A 24,245-nucleotide genomic window follows, 5' to 3' on the forward strand; every position below is an offset into this window, starting at 1 on the left:
CTTTTACAATATTCTTTGTCTATTTATAAAATCTTTCTTTTTTGGGGGGAGGGGGAGTGGGTACTGGAGATTGAACTCGGGGACATTCGACTACTGAGCCACATCCCCAGCTCTATTTTGCATTTTATTTAGAGACAGGGTCTCACTGAATTACTTAGTGCCTCAATTTTGCTGAGGCTGGCTTTGAACTAGCAATCCTCCTGTCTCAGCCTCCCGAGTCACTGGGATTATAGGCATGCACCACCGAACCTGGCTAAAATCATGATTTCTTTAGCTTCAGATTTTAGGTTTCTTTTTAGTTTTATAATAGATTACTAACAATCTGGATTGTATTAATATGTAAGAATAAATCTTGTTTCTGGTTCATGACCCTCTAAGAGTAGAGGAAGAAAAATTTCTCCTCTTTGCTTTTAGGGTCTATGGTTAGACCTGAGAATTAAACTGAAACAAGACAGATTATATAATATAAATATGCATAATAAATACATACTTATTTATATAATAAAATTTATTTATATAACTAATATATAAATTTATATGTGTGTTTATATACACACAATGTACATATATACAATGCACATATAGTTTTTACATGTACATGGAGTCTCCATAAGAAAAATGGAGGCCTAAAGAAGCTGAATTCTTATATACCAAATTGGATAAAGAATAATAAATTATGAAAATAAGACAAAGGGACTTTTCCTTAGTTATGGAGGGAAAACTAGAAAGTAGGAGTTACTGTAACAGGTTATGTGTGTACAGTTTTCTTAGCCTTAACTCCTCATCAGTGGTGAAACAAAGGTTACTTTCCTTCTGGTGTAGGGAAGACAGCTTCTAGAGGGCCTCCCCCACCCCTTCTGGTGTAAGGAAGAAAAAGAGGCAACATGTCCTTCTCACACTTGCTGTTTTTCTATAGTCTTGCTCAAAATAATCCTTATTCCAAAGTAGTATATTCAGGGGCATGCTCTGTCACATTTCATATGCTATCAGGTACTCACAATATGAGACAGTTATTAATGTATTGATTTTAAAATAATAGCAAATATTCTATTTTGCACTCAGGGCAGACATTGCTAATCATCATCATCATCATCATCATTTTTAAGCCTGGAGTCTCAAATTCTCAAGTAAATAGCAATTGATTAGAGTTGTCATCTTTTTATAAAAGTTATTGAGACTGATAACAAAAGTTGATCATGAAAAATTCACCTTCTAGGCACAAATTATGAGTGTGTGTTAACATGAATTCATGGGAATTGAACCCAGGGGTCCTCTACCATTGAACTGCATCCTTAGCCCTTTTTATTTTGAGGTAGGGTCTTGCTAAATTGCCCAGGCTGGCCTTGAACTTGCAGTCCTCCTGAATAGCTAGGATTTCACCTGACTGCTGACCCTTTCATTTTTATTGTTTATTTTGAATTAAATGTGGGCACTGGGGATATGTGAGAGATAAGAGGGCCTTAGTGCAGTAACTGTGGAAGGAAAAGGAGGAGCCTTAGTCAGCTAGTATAGAGATAACAATCAGCTGGACTTTGTAAATGATTTTATAAAGAGAAGTAATGTTAGAGGGAAGGTGGACTTGTACATCTGTGAGGGCAAGGAACATATGCACAGTGCCCAGAACACTATTTAGTCTGTGGGTATAATGGTCAATATGCATTTGATGAATGATTCTGAGACAAATGATGAATGATGTTAAATATTTATAAAAATGGAGAATATAGGTGGAGGGGAAGCTCTTTTGTAAGAAGTAATAAATTGAGTTTTAGATATAATGAACTGGATTTGCTGATGGAGCACCTAGGAGATGCCCAGAAAGCACTTGGAAATGCTGACCCCACCATGTAAAAGATCAGAAATAGGGATCGGTGAGGGAATGGAGATTCATTGAGAAATGCAAGTGTATCTTAGAGGCAGTCACTGAAAGCATTGATAACAGCCTAAAGTTTACAGGGGGTGGATATTTTTAAATCCCTAGAGAACAGCGAGGCAACAGAAAAGAAAGAAATTGAATCCTTGGAGATAAAGAAGATGACTATAGCTCCTTTGGTTTCCCAGAAGTGAGAAACATGAAGAGAAACTTAGTTTCAATAATTTGAGGCATCAATTCCTTCCCTCCTTGGTCCTGCTATTGTAACTTTCTTTTGATACAAAGCATTAAATTGAAACACAAGTTCTTGGTTTTTAATTTAGAATCAAATTTTTAGCATCAAAAATACATAGCATACAAGATGTATTTCCCTTTGAAATCTGCAGCAGATGTTCCTTGATTATTGCTTAACTTTGAGAGAAAAAGAATTAGTTTCACTCGTTGGTTAGGTCTTTTGAGCAAAGTATTCATTGTGTTTTATTATAGACCAGTAATGACAAGCAAAAGGACAGTTTCCCTCTAAGACGATGTTTCTGACACTTTGGCCATTTGTAAACTATTTTAAGATATTTATCATATCTACTATATGTGTTCCTTTATTTAAAATGTGTATATTACTGATTTATTGTGCCTTTGGGTTATCTCTCTTACTGAATTAGATGCTTCCTCTATGTTTCTAAAATGCAGTATATCCAGCACCCACCTTTATCAACATGGTTAAACTGTTTTCCCCACTAGTATATGAGCTCCTGGATGACACATTGATTAGTGCCTATACGTGTTTCACATATTTACTAAACACAGTATACAAAAGTTACGGTAAATATAATTGTGATCATGTATTTGCTTTAGCAGCAAACACTAAATTTTTTGGTTACTTGTTGCTATTGTATGTGTCACTAATGTATCACTAGTTATCTAATGGTTGCATAAAACTTATAAGCACTTTGAAGAAAAGGTACACAGTACTATGAAACAGTTTAAGAGATGGGTGTAGGGGAGGGGGTGTATCTCAGTGATAGAGCATGTGTGCTTTATATGAAGGAGGCCCTGGCTTCCAACCCCAGTATGGGTGGGTGAGGTGCATAATTAGTTTGCTAAGGTCAGTAGAGTCATCTCTGAAAAGCTAGCTAAGCCTTTATATTTCAGTTTTTCAAGTATCTAACAGTGTCTCCCACATGATAAGGAATGTTCAGTGAGTCAACTGTAAATGGATGATTTCTTTTTTTTTTTTTTTAAAGAGAGAGTGAGAGAGAAAGAGAGAGAATTTTAATATTTATTTTTTAGTTTTCAGCGGACACAACATCTTTGTTTGTATGTGGTGCTGAGGATCAAACCCGGGCCGCACGCATGCCAGGCGAGCGCGCTACGGCTTGAGCCACATCCCCAGCCCATGGATGATTTATTTTATAACAATTGTAGCACAAAGAATTATAAAGAACATATTCACTTCCTTTCAATATTCTAGTTAGAAATATTGAAATTATTCCTAAAGCTTGAAGGTGTGTTTTGCTGTGTGTATGTGTGGGGATGGTGTCCTGTTTTACTACTTTGTATTTTTTTTCTGTGTGATAATTTTTTCCTTAAAATTAACACATCACACTTATTATGTAAACCCCTTCTTTCCCAATGGATACTACACTAACCATTTCCCCTGACTGTATCTTAGACAATATTATTTTCATTTCAAAAGAAGAAGAAGGAGAAGAAGCATGCTCTTTCATTCAGGGATTTTCTTCTTATGTTAAAAGATAATAAAATGAATTAACTGCTCCACTTGTAGCTCATTGTGATATATTTTTTCCTTTCCTGTAATAAATTGATAACTGGCACAGGAGTGATGAAATCTAGGCCAGTGTGCATCCAGCAACTGTCAGCTAGCTGAGTTCATAAGAGATGAGATAACTGAAAGCCAGGGCAGCCAGTTGGGCAAAGTGGGGCATGTAATTAGAAGGCGACATGATTCCTTACCCTTGTTCCAAAAGATGGAATGGTTTAAGAAAGAAATAGGAGATAATTCTATTTGATCTGTTAAAATCAGTCGTAGAAAAATACATGTTATAAACTTTTACCCTCAGTGTTAATCTTAAAGAAAAATTATATTGGTTTTCCATAAGTGAAGGAATACCTGTACTGATTATATACCGATTATATATCCAGAGTCTGCTAGGGAATGTCTGTAGATTTTAGTATCTCAGGAACCAATCTTTTCCTATTCTGTGAATTGAATGAAGAACTTACTAGTAAACATGATTTGTGGTATATCGATGCAAGCCTACTCTATAATGTGGCAAACAGTAGTAAAAGTACTTCTATGTCCCTCTATCCCCTTTTGCTGGGTTTACAAGGAAGAGCAGTACTGATGATGGGAATCCTAGAGTTTAGGTACCAGCCATCAAATTAGATTAGCCTTATTACCCCAAGCCAATCACTTCTGTAAGTGTTCGTAAACATGACAGGTGAATAACTGTACCTATCTCTGACTCTGGTCTATAAGGTGTAAAATTCTATCTAAGATCAAATGAGGTAAAGTGCTTTCATAAATGGGAAATGCTGTGTGAATGAAATCTTGTATTGCTGCTATTTGTTGTTGTTCTGTTGACTTTTGTGTTGTTTAACTCAGTAGCTCTGGATTCTGGTATAGTTATTATCACTCAATTAGAAAATCTGTATTGTAGCCAATAGTTTATCTCTAGGATTTAGTTTCAAACTTAGCACCTTCTTTTCTCTGTTTAAATGAAGAGCTGCTATGTTGTCTCTGGGATGCTGTAGTCCTACATATATTTCTAGATTGTTTATCAATGCTGTATTTAAGATGAATTAATAGTAAACGAACTATCTAAATTTGGAAATAGGATTTCCATGGGACATAAAGCAAATGTCCAAGACAAATAAAGGTCACTTGGTTAAGATTCAGTTCAGATTGCAAAGACCCCTTACAAACAGTATGATAATGCTAAAGATTTTTGTACTCAGGGTACCAGACTCTTTATTGTTAAAGAACAATGTATTGGTGAAATATTGAATTCTGTTCTTTTTCTACAGTGCCTCCAAAGCCATTACATCTGCAGAATTCGCCTTCGTCCAATATACACCAAACCCCCAGGCATAAAGCTTTACCTAGTGCAAGACCAAGGATGGAGGAAATTAAACCTGCCTCTGCTTCTTGTGTCTCAAAAGAAAAACCCAGTAAGGTTTCAGATCTCATCAGTCGCTTTGAAGGAGGCAGGTAAGAGTTAACAATGGGCGAAGGCAGAGGGAAGAAATCAATCTTTGAAAAGATAATAACGCCATAGGTTTTCTGAATTAAAATAGTATGTAATTCCATTAGCTTTGGTAGGCCTTTAGCACGTGCATTTTTAAAATAACTTAGTCTTGCCCTAGAGTGAATTGTCATTTTCTGTACATTCCCTACATACAGCACCCTAGGCCACCAGGGATAAAATCATTTGCTTTGTGTAGATGTGCTCGCTCTCATTTCCTGTGTATCTGTGCATGTCTCTCTCTGTCACTCCTTGTTGACTGTTTCGTGGATTACCAGCCATCTGGTTATGAAAGGACACAAAGTTGTCTCTGCTTTTCTCACTTTGTGTATTTGGGAGTGTGACTCCTGGGGGATTCTCATCCATGGCTTTCTCTTTTTTCTGACCCATTTTATTTAATGTGAGTCTTCTATATTCATTCAGTCCCTATTTTCCTGCACACCATAACCATCTTGTGGTAGGTTTTTCAAAGAGATATTATTCCTTAAAACAGAACTCATGCTAAATTTTAGTTTGGGTACTTACAGATAGAATTTATATTCTTTTTAATGTCTGGGGGGAAGGCAGGTGAAGTACTATATATTTCTCACTTAAAAAAACCCATATAAGTTGCTTTTCTATATATAAGACCCTCAACTTTTTTTCTTTAAAGAATTCTTTTTGCTAGAACTCTCATCACTGACTTAAATAGAATTGTATTTAAAATGTTTATCAGAAGGGTAAGAGAATATGTATCTGTGTGTGTGCTTGTGTGTGTGCATACACACACACACACACACACACACACACACACACACATATATATCTTTGCTTTCGTCCTAGAAGCTGAGTGTTTTCATTCATTTCTGTGCAATATTTGGGAATGGTTTCCCATTATGTGATCATTTTATTTATGGGATTTCTTGTTATTTATGTAGTGAAATTAGAGGTTGGAAATACTTGCAGAATATCCTGAAAGTTGTGGCCAAGCACAAAAGTGCAATGTCCCTCATTTAAAATGGGACCATGTTAGCTACACATTCTGGAAAAGAGTAACTTAGAAGCCTGTTTTCATTCCTGATCAATTGTGCGAACTTTGGTCATAAATCTTTAAACTTTCTCTCCCCCTCAAAGTAGGATTTATAATTCCTTTGCTATCTTAAATGATAGCAGTCTTTACAAGAATGGTTTAATTTAATTAAAAAGATTTTTTCCCCTGCTTCTCAGGGTAAATTGCTTCAATAATAATAGAAAAGTGATCCCTCCTGTTTGCAGGTTTTAGCAGCTATGCTCAGATACTTCCTAATGGAAGGAGGGCTAGGGCCCAGATCCTGTCATTATCGCATGCCAGAGCCCACATCCCTGGTTTTCAGGGATAGCTTTATGAAGACCTGAAGGCAGAGGGTCAGTATTCCAAAGACTGAGGCCTCTCATCCTCACCATTTTGGTAACCCACCCCTTGCATTGCTTTTGGATTCTTCTCTACACATGAAATATGCAGAGTTTTTCTGCTTAATAATATCAGTTTCCTTTTACTCTTTCAAGCTAAACCAATTCAAAGTCAATCAAAGTCAATTCTTAATGCAAAGCTTGAAAGTTTGATCTCAATAAAGAGGTGCAATATTTTATGACATTTTAAGCAAGTGTGTGCTGAGTGCAAATAGGGTGTAACATGTTTGGGCAACTATCATGTGGCAAAGTCCTGTCAATGCAAACAGATAATGATATGTTTGCAATGAGGCATTACCAGCACAAACTGGCTGTTTTTTACTCAAGTTTTTTTTTTTTTTTTCCTCTGATGATACCAAGAGTCCTCAAAAGAACAGCATAGAGGAGGAAGAGTTTATTGGAGGCTCATAGTTTCAGAGTTCTCATTCCATAGATGGCTGATTCTGTTGCTCTGGGCCTGAGATGAGGCAAAACATCATAGCAGACAAGTGTTGCAGAGGAAAGCAGCTCAGGACATGGCTATCAGGAAGCAGAGAGAAAGAGTTCTCCTCTCACCAAGGACAAATATATATCTCAAAGGCATACCCCAATGATGTACCTCCTCCAGCCACACCCTGCCTGCCTTCAGTTACCATACAGTTAATCCCTATCGGCGGATTAATAAATGCACTGATTAGGTTAAACTCTCATAAGCCAATCATTTTACCTTTAAACTTTCTTGCATTGTCTCATGCATGAGCTTTTGGGAGACACCTAATATCTAAACCATAACAGTGGCCCTGGGTCTACAGCTCTTTAGTGGGAAATTTGTATTTATATTTTGTTAAGTGATGTCTATATACCTACAGGGTGGTTTTCACTTTTAATCCCAGTTATCACAGCCCAAACTAGCATTTTGTGGGATAAAGGAAGATCACTCAACTGAGTTACTGCAGGAAATTGATTGACAGTAAGAACCAGCATATGCTAGGGTAGAGTCTGGTCAGGATGGTCTAGAGCACCTTATCATACTGCTGTTAAGACCTCACCTGACATCATTTTATTGGAAGAGTGATTTGGAACAAGTAGATTTTATTTATTTTGTGTGTGGTTTCCTTTCCTCTATCTCTATCAAAGTAAGAGAGAATATTCTTTTTAATTTATGAAGATTTCAGGACTTTAGAAATAAATAAAGTTTTCTGCTGAGGTGAACACTGATTTTTCCAAGGGTACTGCAAGGCCAGCTGTTTCACCTCAAAGTTTGAAATCCACAAAGTAGCAGGAATCTTCTAAGTACTGGTTCAACTTCTGTTTCTACGAACCCCTCCCACCTATCCCCACATCCCCAGACATACCCTTGATGTCCCTTATGGGAAATTTCCAACTATCATCCAAAGCAGTCCTTCTAAAAAGTCCTGAGCTTGCCTCATTTTGGTTCAGCAGATCTGTTAATCTATCTGCCAGGTTACAAGCACCCAAGAGGGCATGATAAGGAAGACAATTTGACTTAAATCTCCAAGAAGAAATTATCTAGGCCAAGGATATACTCTCCTAGAAGATAAATATCAGGGGTGATGTTTTCCATTTGTATTTGTGTTGGCCACCTATAACTTTTGTGTGTATAACATTTTCCACTACTGAATTTTCCTTCTCTTCCTGTTGTGCTAGTCTTGACCCCTACCTTCGCCCTCCCTCCTTCTCACTTTCTTGCTGTCTATTGTGTATTCTGTTTCCATTCTCCTGTCCAGAGCAGCTGTGGCTAGAGTTGATGGAGCAAAGAGAGAAGGCAACTCTCATCTTAGCATGGTCCATGGGAATTGCTCCCCACCCCCACTACCTGCACTGGGGAAGATAACCAGCACTGGACTTTGTTCCCACTTTTTTTTTTTCTTGAGATTTTTTTTTTTTTTTTTTTTTTTAGAATGTTTCAAGTACAAAGAGTTAGCATGTTGTCTTTCATCAAGTGGCTGTCTTGGGGCAATCCATTCAAGGAAGATCACTTAGTCCAACTTAATGAAACCTGTATTCTTCACATACTGATGGAAACAATTGCCAGCACATGATGAGGCCATATTTCTGGATCACATTGTACCAGTTTGAGCAGACTTGACAAGAGCTAGAACCCTGGCCACATTTTTGCAGGTGTCTCCATAGAGCTGTTGGTGACCCGTCTTACTTTTAAGGGACAACAAGACAACAAAAGTGTTCCTTGTCTTTTTGTCTGCAGCTTATTCTCCTGCTCTTCATTTCATTCATCACCATGACATAGGTGAAGATCATCATGAGATTTAGAGTTGGACTTACCGGTTTGAATTCTGGCTTTGATGCTTGTCAGATGTGACACTGGCCACAAGATGCCTTTTGTGTGTGTGTGTGTGGTACTGGGGATTGAACTAGAGGTGCTCTACCATGGAGCCTCATCCTCAGTCCTTTCTATTTTTAGACAAGATCTCACTAGGTTTCTAGCCTTGAGACTGGCCTCAAACTTGCAATCCTGCTGCCTCAGCCTCTGTAGTAGCTGAGGTTACAGGCATGCACCACTGTGCCCAACTGCATGCAATTTTCTAAGCCTAGATTTCCTTTGGTCCCTGCTTTCGGAGTTTTTATGAGGATGAAACACAATGACCACTGTAAAGGGCTTTGCATAGCTTGTGGGACTTAGTAAACATGTGATGGTCTGTGTTATTGTATTATTGTCACAGTCATCATCATTATTATTCATAGTCCATCAAATATTCATTGAGGACTTCACATAAATCAAGCACTATGCAGAGAGTTAGGAGTAAAGCAGAGAACAAGATAACACAATGTGCCTCCTTGTAGAGTTTTAGTCTGTTTTTATTTCTTCTCATTTCCATCTTGGAATCCTAGGTTAAAATGCCATGCAAGTATTTACATAGGAACATTGATTTGTACTGGCAGTGAGATTCCATTGTCTTGTTAGAACTATTAGGACTATATAATGTCAAGTGGTAATAAGTCTATAAGGAAAAATAAAATATGGAGATAGTGATGGGTGTGCTGTTTTGGATGGATCCAATCAGAAAAGCCACTTAAAAGGTGAATCTGAGCAGAAACCTAAATGAGGAGGAGGAAGAAGCCACCTGTGTCCTAGGCAGAGCACAGCAGTTGCAGTGACCCCAAAATATACACATTTGCTTACTGGGGATAGGAAAGAGCAAGGAATAAAGCAAGACCATGGTTAGGGGAGCATGTGTGAGTTGGAGTCACTAGGGGGTGGAGGGTGTACAGTCTTGAAGGTAACATCAGGATATCATTTACCCTCAAGTGTGTGAGAAAGCCCTCTGAGTTTGATTTGACTGGAGGGGATTCAGAGTGGAAAGAGACCACTGAGGAGACCAGTTAGAGGGTATTGCAACATGGAAAATTAAGTTTTTAAGAATGTGTTCTGCCATGCAAATAAAAATAACTTTCTGGTTTACCACAAGTTCATAAACTGGGGACTGCTATGCTTATTTTTATTTTACTTTATTTTATTGGTGGCAGGGATTGAACCCAAGGACACTCAACCACTGAACCACATCCCAGCCGTTTTTGTATTTTATTTAGAGACAGGGTCTTGCTGAATTGCTTAGGGCCTCGCTAAGTTGCTGAGGCTGTCTTTGAACTCAAAATCCTCCTGCCTCAGCCTCTTGAGCCAATGAGATTACAGGTGTGCACCACCACACCCAGCTCTGCTATGCTTGTTTTTAAAGTTCTAAGGGAAATAAAAATCTTGATGATTTTATTAAATATAAATAATTTTCCACCTACATCTTTACTAACTAGTCATATTATTAAACAGCTTAAGGAAATGCTCCAGATTCCATAGGTAAACCCAGGCTTATAATCTTTGTTTAACTATTTATTTAAATGTGGACAGCATCCCCAGTACCATGTTTCCAAAAGCCATGTGAGATAGCGGGGAAAGTTCCTTTTCCACTACAATAAATTGGTCTATGTGCTCAGACTTCCATGCCAATGTTTTCACTCTTCCTTTGTATTTTATCTTTTAGTGCATTAGCAAATTATGGTGATACGAAGAAAGATTCTGCTGTGAACTTAAATGCTCCTCGGACCCCAGGACGGCATGGAGTAACACCCACACCTCCACAAAAACTCCTCTCCGAGCACCCACCGCAGAGGCAGGGAAATGGTACAGACCAGACTCAGGGCGAACAGACTTGTGTGGCCAATGGTATAATGGCAGCACCAAACCAGATGGAATGTGAAGAGGCTCAAGCAGCCACTGGTCGCCCAGCTACTCCTGTTCAAACTGCTGAACCCTTCCTTGATACACACTTGGTGAACGGAGAAAGAGGTGAAAGCGCCATCAGTTCTGCATCACCCACAACAAGTGACCATGACGGAGATGTTTCTGACGGTAGCTGCAGGACTCCAAGTATAGGCGCAGTGCTCCCCCTTAAAGAAGGAGAAGTGGAAGCGGAAGCCAAGGTTCAAGAGAGGGAAAATGGAGACAGCCCTGTGGAACTGGAACAGCTGGACCAGCACCCGGAGACAAAGGTAGAGCACAAGGCTAACTCACAGCAGGGCAAGCGCTGCCCAGCGGACAGCAGTTTAAAACTATTTCATTGCACCCATGAAATGAGTGAGTCAGATCACCCCATCCAGTAGTTAAGGCAGTTTCAAGCTGTGGGCACTAATGCCATCTCTGAGGGAATAGTTCACCTTTCTGTGTAGTTTCTGTTGATCTCTCTATTGCAGTTGCAAGGGTCAGAACCTGGTGCCAATTTTGATATAGGAAGTTCACAGTCATGTGATCTTCGTGTAGGAAGGAAATGTTCTTTGTTGCTCTAGATGTTGGTGCTGCCTCCCTAATGGTTACAGGCTAAGCAAGAAGAAATTTTATACTCTTCTTCTTTCAACTTCTCTAATCTGGCAAAAGAAAATATTAGACGTGGAAGATGAACTTGCCACTAGCAGAGGATGCTTTGAAAGACATTAATATGGAAGTATTAAATTATTCAACAGATTATAACTCTTTTCAGACTTCTCATTTTTAAAGTTTTCTTATCAATACCCAATATAATACTAAGTGGCTTGGTTTTGGAATTAGGAGGCCATTTAGAGATGATTGTAGTCAAGCAGTTCATTAATAGAAGAAACAGTCTAGAAGGGTTAAGTGATTTTCCAAGTTCTACTGCTTTATGTAATTAATAAATGGCCCAGAACTTTTGTGCTGTGACACTCAGGGCAGTGCTGTGTCCCAGGTACAACAAATTACAAATCCAAATAGCAAAATGCAGGAATGTCAATGGCTGCCACAGCCACAGATAGTTTACTGGAGTGGTGAACTGAAAGTTCATGTCCTTCCTGAAAAGGGAAGTAGTTTGATGAACTACCGGAATGGAGTTTCTGCTCCTGTACAAATCTCATCTAACACCTGATTTGCTGGTGAAATATACACATAATTTACCTGTATTCAGGTAAATTAAAATGTTGAATTTTCTTAATGTTAACATAATAGATGATGTTAAGTTTCTTTTGCCACAAGTAAAAGGAAACTATTTAAAAAGGACAAAGTTTACTTAGTATATCATAGACCAAACAATTAGAACCAGGAAATCTTGCTGCTGCTTCTGGCATGTCCACTAACTTGCAGAGATTGTTATATAATTCCAGTAAGAAGGTCATTTGAATTGTATTCTTCATTCATGTCAGTTTAGTTCTTTGGGAATATTAATAAATATAGTTTTTATACAGTATTTAGGACTTCTTAGATCACAGGTACAATATAAGTATCATCCAAAATTTTCCTAGATTAGAAAACTGTTTTTTTTTTAAGGCTATTTACATCTCTGAAGAGAAGAAAAATTTTGTATTGCTCAGTCTCTCACTGATTATGCTAAATAACTATTTGGGGGGTTGAAAATTGAAAAGTTGCAGTTATCAGAAAATTTATAAACAGCAAATACAAGGCTTACGAGTTTTTTTTTTTTTATGGTGTTCTGACATGAACACAGGCAGAAACTCAAAAAGGACTCATTCTAAAATATAAGAGTTAAAAATGATTGTTGGTTGTATTGAGAACTTTAACCCAAATGAAATAAAACTTTTCACTGCCCCTGGGTTGGGGGTAGGGGGGACCCAGTACACAAAGAGCAAATGGCTTATTTCTTCCAGTTAGTGAATTAATTTTAAATACTGACTCTCAAGCAGTGAAAGTTTAAATCAGGAAGTGAGTGGGAGAAAGTGACTCATGCTTGGTAACATTATCTGAAACAGTAAAGAAAACAGGACATTGATTGCGAAGTGAATCCTTTACATCTCGCACCGAGGTAGATTTTAGCGTCTCTGCACTTGAACCATGGTGAAAGGAGAAGCCGAGTAGAACCAAGAACACCTTTTGCAGTTGGGATGATGCCCCCAGCAAGTGTTTATAAAACAGTAAGAGCTGTTCTTATTAAGGGAAATATTTTCATTGGGGATGCTGGCACTGGTGGGGTGGTACTTTTTCTACATCGTGTTGTATATTGCTGTGTGTGCATGTTCGTTGCTGAGTCTTACTTAGTTTGAGGGAGATTTAACAGGATTTACTTTTTAAATGAGTGGATTAGGGTCCAGCTGGCCTTTCTCCTAATTGGGCTTTTAAGCAGTAGATGGCACATGCTGTGTGTGGGAAGAAAAAAGAAATTTTCTCTGCAGAGCTGTTGATCCAAACACCACATCTCTCCCATCTATAAACAGGATTTAATCTCTGTGTGAGGACCCTGCATTCTTTGTTGTTCTACAGTTTGCTAGGATGCTTTTGCTCCTTCCAAAAGGCAAGCTTAAATGTTAATAGTGTTAAGATGGAACATTGTGTTAGGCATATTTACTATAGTTACAAAAAAAAAAATCTTAAAAAATAGAGTCTAGTAGTTTATCATGGACCAAACAATTAAGACCAGGAAATTGGGATGCTCCTCTGGCTTGTGTCCTAACAAGCAGTATGACCTTGAACAAGTAAATAAAATTCTTCATTTGTAGTTAAAGGGTGTAAATTGTATGATTTTAAGGCCCTTTTCAGTGATACTGTACTAATTTTATGCTGTTACATGTAGATCTATTCCCTTATTAGTGTAATCCTCCAGAATATCAGCTGCTTTTTGTCTAACAGTTGAACTTTGAAGACTTAGTGAGATATTGTATCATGATTCAGACAACTGAAAAATTACTCTGTCTTTAAATAACTGGATATAGAGGTCTACATGAGGATAGTCAAATAAATTTCATCTCAACCAATATTAAGTTACTAGACATTTTGTAGATGCCCACCAGGGGTGGAAAAATGAGGGGATAAAGAACAGAAGGTAGAATTGCAAAGGAACTTCAGGAAGATAGATACACATTAAATTATATCAAGAACAAACAATAATTGAACTGATTTGAAAACAATCTCGGTTTGTAAACAGTTTCATTGATTTATCTGAATTATTTTGATGAAGAATCACTTTCATGGATGAGTATAGAATACCTTTATTTTTTTTACCATGTAGAACAGCTAAGTCATTGAATCTGTGGAGTCTTCCGTACTCTAGCAAATCTACACTTTTCCAATGATTAAACTTTTTGTAGCACTAGTGATCTAGAATATAACCAAACACCTTAAAGCGAGCGTGCATGTATATTTTTAAAGCTAAAAGAAAAAAGTGAGCACTATGTGATAACTTCAGCTGTCAGTCACACCAGGTCTTGGATCTTGAAGTCTAATTATGTATCACAAAGATTGAAAGATTGAAATCTACAAAAGGACATATTAAAACCCTTTAGTTACAGGAAATGAGAAGGGAAAGGAATTTTGTATTGTGAACATGCACCTGTGTGCCCACAAGGACACCAAGAGACAGGAATACGATAATTCCTGCCTGGCGTGATGAATTTGGGTTATCATAAATATCTCAAACTATATCAAGTAAACTATTATAAGACTCAGGTTAATATTCTAATACATTTTTAAATGAATTTAATATATATTTATAGATATAAATATTTTATATGCTAGATACATACTTAGCTTTATATGGTAAGCAGATATAAATGTGTAGAATTATACTTTTAAGATGAAAGTTTAATACATCTCTGCTATTGACAACATAAGCTCGAATTAATAAATTATAAAAACCAATAGTTTTATCAAGAATATAACAGGCAGATTAAAAGATGGTTATTTGGCCAAAATGACAAATTGTATAATAAAGTGGCTGATAGATGAATAAGGAAGAATCCATAGTGTAGAGATTAATTGAAATGTTATTTTAGGAAACAAATTTAAATGTACTTCCTGGTTCTTTTTTTTTTTTTTTTTTAAGTGGTAGTTGGACACAGTACCTTAACTTTATTTATTTATTTTTATGTGGTGCTGAGGATCGAACCCAGGGCCTCACAAGCTCAAGGCGAGCACTCTACCCCTGAGCCACAACCCCAGCCTCCCTTTCTTGTTATTTCTGATTTTAAATTACAATCTTACTTACTTTTACAATTTTACATTTTTATATATGACTGGAGAGGTTGTACCTATTAAACATACTAAAATAAGAATTAAGAAAATAGTCATTTAATAGAGAAAGGAATGGCAAGATCACATTCCATCATAAGTTTTGAATAAAGAAAAAGCAATTAGCCAGGCTGCACGCCTCTAATTCCAGGTAGTCAAGAGGGTGAGGCAGGAGGATAACAAGTTCAAAACCAGCTCAGCAACTTAGCAACACCCTGAGAACTTAGTGATACCTGTATCAAAATAAAAGAAAAAGCAATGCTATAATCCAAGTTAATTTACTTTTCCTCTTTTTCCTTCCATTTCTACTAGGTTTAATTGTAACTCTTAAAATTACTTGCTGATTTGGAAACAAGTGAGACAGTTATGTTCAAAGAATGCTAGTTGGGAGTGGGAGATTGCTGTGTGGTCATGTACAAAGTGGGTTAGGGTGAGTGGAAGTAGGAGCAGTGAGCAGGAGCAAGAGGCCATGCTTCAGGAAATATGTCTGACCTCACAATGAGGCCACACAAGGGTTAGAGAAAAAGTGGAGTAAGTAGAGAGCTAGGCTTATTTTCCTTTGTTTTGAGTTGGGGCCTCGCTGTTTTGCCCAAGGTAGTCTCAAAACCCTGAGCTCAAGTGATGCTTCTGCCTCAGCCTCCCAAGTAGCTGGGACTGCAAGCAAACACCCATGTCTGAACAGAGCCAGGCTTAAGAAAAGTTAAGGACAAATTTCAGTGAGCTTAGTATGCTTGATAAGTAGGGCTCCCCCTCACCCCCACTTGAAAACAAACTTTTTTAAAAAAGATTTTTTGAAAACCTGACTAAAGACTTAATAGTGCTCACTAGAAAACAAGAAAATGTAGCGCAAAGCACATTAAATACAAAAACCACCCATGATTCTATTACCCAGGGAGTACTACCTGGATCTTTTTAACATTCCAGCTTATTTTTCTGAGCTATGGTTTGAAAACTCATTCAATAGCATAATGTATGTCCACTCCATATCCTGTTTTGTTGGATTAAACTTAGGTATTTTCCCATGTTAATTCAAATTTTCCATAAGCTGAATGTTATCTGGCTGCAAAGACAATTAAAGCATGGAAGTGACAATGATGACACATCTGTGGGTTTTAGAAAAATGAGTCAGACAAAATGGAAAGCAGATGGAGCAGGGTACATAGTTAGGAAGCAACTGCACTAGTCCAGGTGCAAGACGCAGAGGGTGACAAAGCGAGGGTTAGAGGCAAAGACCATTCATTGAGCTACAAGAAGGTGAATGATACATATATTTGTGGAGAAAAAAAATGTAGATTTTGACTTAGTGAATTTGAGAGTCTTCTGAGAAGTCTGGGAGAAGATTCTACTACGAAGCTAGAATATTCTGGAAATGTGTTTTATTAGTTAAGTATGCGGGCTTTGGAATTTAAAAGCCTGAGTTCAAATGCCTGCTCCATCACTTAACCAACCAGCTGACCTCATACTTGCCACTTTAGCATAATTCTCAAGGCCATGATTTTCTATTGTGTTGATGACATGGTTGAGATGGCCAACAGGAAGGAAAGTAATGGCATTGGGGACGAGAGGATGGAGTACAGTTGCTAATTGGGTTAAGTTTGTGCCATGGAGCTTTATGACACCTGCAAGACATTCATCTGGAGATATTAATCAAGCACATGGAGCCCAAGAAACAGGAGAATTTAAGATGAAGTATATATTGGTGTGCTTAATAGTACTAAAGTAAAGCATGCGGGAATAGAAAATGCATAGAGCACGGGCACAATGGGAAAAGAACATGAGGCTTGTCCACAAGGTAAAGGGATGACAGTGTTTCACAGAGCTTGGGGGATGTCAGGGGTACAGATGTGTTGGTGAGCTTTAAGGGGAAGAGCATTGTCTACACTTAGAATTGAAATTAGGAGTTAACCTGGAGACTGGGTCTTCAGTGGGATTTGATGGCTAACTAGCTCAGTGAACATGGATAACTGAATTAAACTGAGTGAATTTATGTTGCATATATACTATGGGCAAGGAAGGCACTGCCTTGAAAAAAAAAGAAAAAAGTTCATCTGTACTTAACCTCCATCAAGCATAACTTTTTCCATCATAAGGTCAGTGGCAAGGGAGAACTTGAAGATAAAGCCAAGATTTGAAGCATGGCTCAAGGTGTACTCAGTGTTCTTAGCAAGAAAGTCTTGAGGACAGTCTGGGATTCACTGGGTGAGGTTCTAAGGGGCCACAGTGTAGAGGTTACTCTAAGCTTGGGTCTTGATGTATCCTGTTGGGAAGTGCCTTGCAGAGGCCAGCAGGATATTCTGAAAGGGCATGGAGTTGTCCCACAGTGCAGAAAGTGGTTAGCTTCTTTTTTAGTTAGTGGTAACTTGTGACCATGACTCTGAGGGCCATGGCCAAAGATAGTGGGGCCAGTTGGTAATGTCCCCAGCCTTGCTGAGTGGCATGAAATTCAAGAAGGTAAAAACAAATGAGGTGGGGTGGTGTGGGTAGGAGTTAGTCAAGATCAGCAAGTCAGCAGGGTCCAGGAGGTGTGGGGTTGAACAGAATGTGGAGATGAAGCAGAATTTGGAAAGATCTAGTGCTTGGAGGACATGTGCAGAAAGATCCAGTTTAGTGTGGTTATGCAAGATATGGAAAGGTAAGATCTTACAAACAGAGCAGTTTTCTGTGGCTTTAAGAACAAACAGAAAAGGGATTCCTATACCATGAACTAGTGGCAAACTCTAGGTTTGAATCCCAGCTCAGCTACATACTGGCTCTGGGATCTTTGTCCTTCCTCCTGCCATATGAGAGAGAGGTCACTTAAACTTCTCTGGGCCTCAATTTTCTCATCTGTAAAGTAGAGATTATACATCTATGCTCCAGTGCGGCTGTGAGGCATAGAGCTTGTAAAAAACCTTAGAACAGTGCCTTGGTGCTTTGTAAGAGCTATGTATTTGTTAAATACACATGAATTCCTGTTTCTGTACCTATGAGTCAAGATGAGTGGACTCAGAGATGTCATAGAATAGACCCAGAATTCAACATATTCTGCATACTGAATATCTTAGCACCTCTCTGTTTTTTTTTTTTCAAAACTGAGGCACCCCCTCTGTGGGACACAGAGGGATAAGTCCTGTGAATCGGGAATATTATGAAGGTTATATGAAAAAATTCATGTGAAGCACCTAGAATTGTGTATACAAAATTATGTAAACAATTGTCACTTTCTCACTTTTGTGATAGCTCCCCTTGATTTCTCTGGTCCTTTGTTTAGTAAGAAAGAATCTGTAGAATTTTGGAATATTACAGAACGAAGTTACCTAACACAAATCAAATTTTAAGATGCTTTTTCAAATGATAGGCCAATTATGAGGCATTAAATATTGCAATCTCATTTTAAATTATCACCTGGAGCCTCTCTGAAGACTTTAATAAGGCATTTAAAATGACACATCTAATTTTGATGCATCCATGAATTGTGCTACAAAAACAAATGTTTATTCCCTAAATTATCTCAAATTCTTATGCGAGAATGGGCTTCAGGGGATACCGAGGTGCATAAATCTCTATAAAGTCACACTTTTTTCCCTCCTTACAGGAGAGAATATAATTAACTGGCAGCAGATTTGGACAGAATTGAGAAAAATTTCATTTGATCTTATAGAAACCTGAAAATTTACATAGATCATTTACATGCATGTCTTAAATCTAACCCTTATTTGGCATATGGGGAAAGCTGCAAGAACTTGTAGAAGTTTTGAGTAAATGTTTTTAGAAAAAAACTACTCTTCCTGCTTAAATGTAATTCTGTAACCTGTACACTCAGAAAAATGAGAAATTATATCCCATCTGATTCAAATGTATGATATGTCAAGATCACTGTACCGTCATGTGTAACTAAGTAAAACAAATTTAAAAAAAAAAAAGAAATTGCATATAAGGACATGTTTTGAAGAGTTGTAAAGCATAGTGTCCATATCCAATTCACTTTAGAATAATTAAAGATTTTGCCTTTACAGCATCCATTAGGAAACAAATTGCCCATGGGCATTGTGTCTACTCCCCCTCTTGGTAGTTGGAGGCATGTGGCAGGGTGGATGGCACCAAGATTTTGAAGAATGAATTGCTGGCTCTACACAAGCATTTTCTGCCTACCCGGTTAATGAACTCTGAGAGCTGCAGCGGGGGTTCTTTGTCCTGCCTCCTGCCATATGGGAGAGTCATGCCAGAAGGTCTGAAAAGAGCTGCAGGAGTTGGTGACATCTGCAAATGAGGAGGCAGAACTGAGACTGAAGTACATTCATGAGTCAGAGAGCACAGTGACTAACAGCCAAGGCTGATCCTAGCCCAGGAAAGGAGCAGGCTCTCCCAGAGGGTCCAGAGGCACAGCCGCTCCAGAAACAGCCTGCAGAGGCATCAGGCAGGAAGAGAAAAGTAACTGTGTATTCTATTATTGTAGGAGGACTGTATCTTTTTCAAGTCTGGCAGTTTAGATATAATGTATTTTTGTTTTGATGCAATACCCTGGGAATTGGCTTTCAGTATATAATATTTATTTGAAAAAAAAATCCCTTTAGTTTAAAGAAGGGGTATTAAAAGTAAGATGTTTCCTAATGCCATTTATTTAAATTGTTTTGAAATGTCAAGGCTGTTGTTTAGATTTTAACAGAAGAAAGTGAGTTGTTGATTAAATCAATATTGTATAACCATTACTGTTTCCTAAAGGATCACCAGAATAAATGACTTCTTAATAAAGCGCCTGAGGACAAAGTAGGAGTTATATTATTTTGAAGTGGCAAGTATTAAGTAACAATATTTACTTATTTAACTTTCCTATTTTGAAAACATTGCAGGCTAGAGCCCTAATGTATCAACACTTTTAAAACTATTTTATTATTTAAACATACGTCAAATACAGCCTGATGGTATAAAATGAAAAACCAACTGAACTCAATTATACATTATACACAGATCACTTCTGTGATCCCAAAATGTACATGGATTTCTTCCTATCAAAGCAAACAATCAGTTCTGCAACAGGGACACCAGCTAGGTATCCTCAAAGTTAACCCTTTTCTCCGACTGTCTACCTAGAGGTATAGTCAGATCCCCCAGGTTGAGGCTTCGTCCCCAAGACTCACCACACCCTTCAGATGCCACTCAGAGTCCCCAGGTTGTGTGCTTATGACGGACAGGCTATAAATCATGGTTCCCCCAACCCCCTCCTTGGGTTCAATTAATTTGCTTGGGCAGCTCACAGGACTAAGGAAACACTTTGGATTATTGGTTTATTACAAAGGATACAGATGAAGAGATGGATAGGACAAGGTATGGGAGAAGAGGCATGAAGCTTTCATGCTTTCTCTGGGCATTTAGTGATTTAGTAGTTTCCATGGAGACTTCATGGCACAGGTATGATTGCTCATATACTGGATGGGGAAACCCAGCAAGGCGTTTCTATTCAGATTCTTCTTGGTCTCTCTCTACAGGATTCTTTCCTCCAGGGTGTGGGATGGGAGCCCTCCAGAAGGTGAGGGTCTTATGACCTCTGATAAATCAGAATTTCCTTATGACCAGCTCCAGGACAGAAAGGTGGAAGAAGATTAGATTTTTCTGTGATCCACATTGGGGAAGTAACATTCTAGTATCTGTGGTCTGCTATGGGGAAGGAGTTCAGAGCCAGGAACTATGGTGCAAAACAAAAATGTGTATATCATAATGTCATAGAGCCCCATGCATGTGGCTAAATTATATTTTCCCACAAAGGTATTCAGATGTGTTTCAGTAAATAAATTTGTTAAAGTTGGAAGCCATTATTTTTTCCATTAAAGTGGATGAATTTTACACACCTGGTTACTAAAATGATGAAAAGTTTCCTTTAAACAGAATTTGTGCTGGAAAATAATATATAAATCAAAATGAATAATAGGTACCACATTCCATTTTTAGGTGGATTTTATAAGTATATAGTTTGTATTTTGTCAGTCTGTCTTCTCAGGCATACACCACAATCTTATTTTTTGTTGCAAAGAAAGATAAGAGTCAAACTGTGTACTGAATAGTTACTTAAAGTTGTGGACTTTCCTATATGATTGGAATCTAATACAGTCACTTTGTAACTGTGTGACTGTGGGTAAATTACCTGACTTCCTTCAGATCAGGATTTCATTTTGTTGTGTGTGTGATGAAAAATAGAACTTTTAAAAAATGGGTACCTATTTTATAGAGTTATAAAGAATAGTCAGTTGATGTGAAATCCTTACAACAGTGTTTGGCACATAACAAGCCATCAGCGAATAAGTGTTAACTGTTATTATGATGATATTTTTTTTTATTAACTTAGAGCAAGCATCCATGAGTCCATGATTTTCTCACCACAAAATTCCTAATAACTTTTCTGCAAACCTATATGTAGGTGAGTGATTAAACCGTATGTCAGCAAGCTTACTTTTGCTTATGTTTGTGTTGGCTTTAGCAAGGTCAGGGAACTGATGTACAGAAGACCATCTGTATGGAAGGAGTATAGCTTTTGCTAATAACTGCTGACATCCCTCTTGGATTTTGCAAAAATTGACCAGAATATTCACAATTTGCCAAGTTCAGCTAACATATGCCTTGAAGTCAGCAAAAGATTGTTTCTTATAAACATCCTATTTAAGATCCTGTAGGTCTGTGGAAAACCTCCAGGGTGACTTCATTGCATAGCAGTAACACATGACACAATTTCTGTCTTATGAAAAATATTTTATGATGGCACAAATTCTGCTGGACTGCTTTTTTAAAAGATAAGGACAGACTAGAAGCAGACCATATAAAAGACTGTGTGTGAGTCAAGAAGACTCATCATCATTATTAGAATAAAATGAGGGATCAAACTATTGACATTAAAAAACAAATGGAGGTATCTCAAATGCATCTCACGAAATGAGAAACAAGATGCAAAAAGCTCATTTATTGTGTGATTCCATTTACATGACTTTTGGGGAAAGAACAGATCAGTGGTTACCAGGAGCTGGTATGGGAATTTGGAAATGGAGAGAAGGTTGGTCACCATGGAAATGTTCTGCATTTTAATTGTAGTAGTGGTTACATGATTTAATGCGTTTTTCAAACCTCCTAGAAAAATACACCACAAAGGGTGAATTTTATTATTTGCAAATTATGCCTTAGTGGATCTGACTTTAAAAAACAGAGGATTGGTCATGTCAGTGCAGGCAAGAGTTCTTTCTAGTGTGAAGGATAGCATTATTTTCTATTTCTTCCCCAGAAATATTGATATTTCTCGTGTATTATTTTGCATTTGTATCACTTATTACAGATTCAGAAGTCACCTTAGTTTTATTAAGTATTTAAATTTTATTCTCTCTCTCCTTGAAAGAGAAGTTGCTTGAGAGTTTTTCAGTTTCCTGGAATCTGCTATGTGTATGTATGAATGTGTGTACAATTAAATATATCGCATATCATAGTATTTAAGTTTTCTATACGAGCTGGGATACTTCTAATCATAACACTTAGCCAGGTCTGAACAATGACAAACTTCATTGGCTTTGTCCCTGTGGTTATAGGATAGCTGTGTATGGATTGAACTCCAGCAACCCTTATTCATGTAGATTTCCAAAGAAATCTCTTTTCCTCTGATTTTCCATAAGAATTGGGAGCTCCTGTTGCCAGAGTCCTCAATATATATATATTTCATCCTGTCTCATTGCCTCCTGAACTATTCATTGTATTGATTTTTTAAAATCATTCAAGGTCTTCCTTTTGACCTGAGAATGAGGTCTGTTTCCTCAAAAGAAATTACTATACAGCAATAGGGTTTATCTAACCAAATCTGGATGCCATTTAGAAATTGGGGAGCAGGGGGTGGGAGAGGATGCCAGGCAGTCAACCAACAATATTAGTACTTGGCCTTGAATTTGTTAAGTTAAATTAAAATCTTGACTAATTGAGGAGATGATGACTACATAGTTCTTATTTCAATTTTTGAGACCACAGATTATTTACACATTATTATAAAGATTTCACATAAAAATGCTTCATTCTGATGCCTGTAAGAGCAACATAGCTTTTCACATTATAATTAATATCACACATAGAACATAAAGTAGATCTCATGGGTTGCACAGAGAAGCATTCATAGAACTTAATAGCATTTTATCCACAGTTTACAATGTAGCATCTAGCCAGGCATGGTGGCATGTGCCAGTGCTCCCAGCTGCTCAGGAGGGTGAGGCAAGAGCTTGATTGTGAGTTTGAGGACAGTCTGAGCAACCGGATGAAAACATATCTCAAAATAATAATAATAATAACAATAAAATGAAGTGTAGCATCTATACACAAATGAGACTCTACTGGCTTAAAACATACTTTGGTTTACTTTGCTACTATTTTTTCCTAAACCCTTATTATTCTCCTGGAGCAAAATGGTATATCAGCAAAGTTCTAGGTAGAAATTCCTCAATGTAATATGACTTAAGTATAAAATATACAGTGCAGGGCTGGGGTTGTGGCTCAGTGGTGGAGCGCTTGCCTTGCACATGTGTGGTACTGGGTTAGATCCTCAGCACCACAAAAATAAATAAAGGTATTGTGTTTATCTACAACTAAAAAAAAATGCATTTAAAAAAATACAGTGCATTGTAATAAGACAAAGAATGAGGGCTTTGAATAGTTGAAGACAAGGAATAGAAATTCAGCTGTCAAAGGACTGTAGAGACATACATACAGTAAGAGCACATGCCAGGCAGAGAGGATGGAAAGAAGAAAGGTGCAGAGATGGCCAGAGACATACTTGAATAATGATGAAATGTCTTCAGTTGACATGTTTGGAGGGAAAAAGGTCTTTAAAGATAGAGTGAGAAGTGAGTTTGAGGAAGTAAGTAGAGGTTTAAATTACCCTAAATGGTACACAGAGTGTGGATTTTATTTTTTGAGTTAGAGGAAGGATACTGATAGTTTTTGTTTCTATGGGAAGTAGGATTATGTGTGCAAAGCAAACCTTTAGACCAATTACTCATATAGCCATATATACAGGGTGGGGGCCGGTAAGGAAACAAATTTTGGAATTAGATCATTTGGAAACTTGATTGGTCTGGGCATAACATGATATGTGCAAAACAGGGTGGCAGTGATGAAAACTTAAAGGGTAAATGCTGGAGACATATCCTGAGTAGGACTTGGTGGCTGTCTAATTCCATGGGAGGGATCCAAAAATAAAGTAATTCAAGCTTCC

The 24,245-nt window shown here is 37.7% G+C and overlaps 1 protein-coding gene across 7 annotated transcripts in view; it reads left to right on the plus strand.

Moving 5' to 3' along the window:
• FGD4 (FYVE, RhoGEF and PH domain containing 4) overlaps positions 1–24,245 on the plus strand; it is a 202,755-nt gene that overhangs the window by 136,221 nt on the left and 42,289 nt on the right. For 6 of the 7 annotated variants that reach the window (XR_014024142.1, XR_014024143.1, XM_081310697.1 and 3 more), the window contains exons 3-4: positions 4,916–5,099; positions 10,557–11,064. Coding sequence is in view for 5 of the 7 variants with exons in the window: in XM_081310697.1 (XP_081166823.1) it covers positions 4,916–5,099; positions 10,557–11,064 (692 nt within the window). In the remaining 2 variants the exon portion in view is untranslated. The remainder of the gene's footprint in view (positions 1–4,915; positions 5,100–10,556; positions 11,065–24,245) is intronic. The other variant, XM_081310700.1, reaches the window with a different exon arrangement.

The sequence above is a fragment of the Spermophilus citellus genome (assembly GCF_964194105.1).
Source record: "Spermophilus citellus genome assembly, chromosome: 10".
Classification (NCBI taxonomy): Eukaryota; Metazoa; Chordata; class Mammalia; order Rodentia; family Sciuridae; genus Spermophilus; species Spermophilus citellus.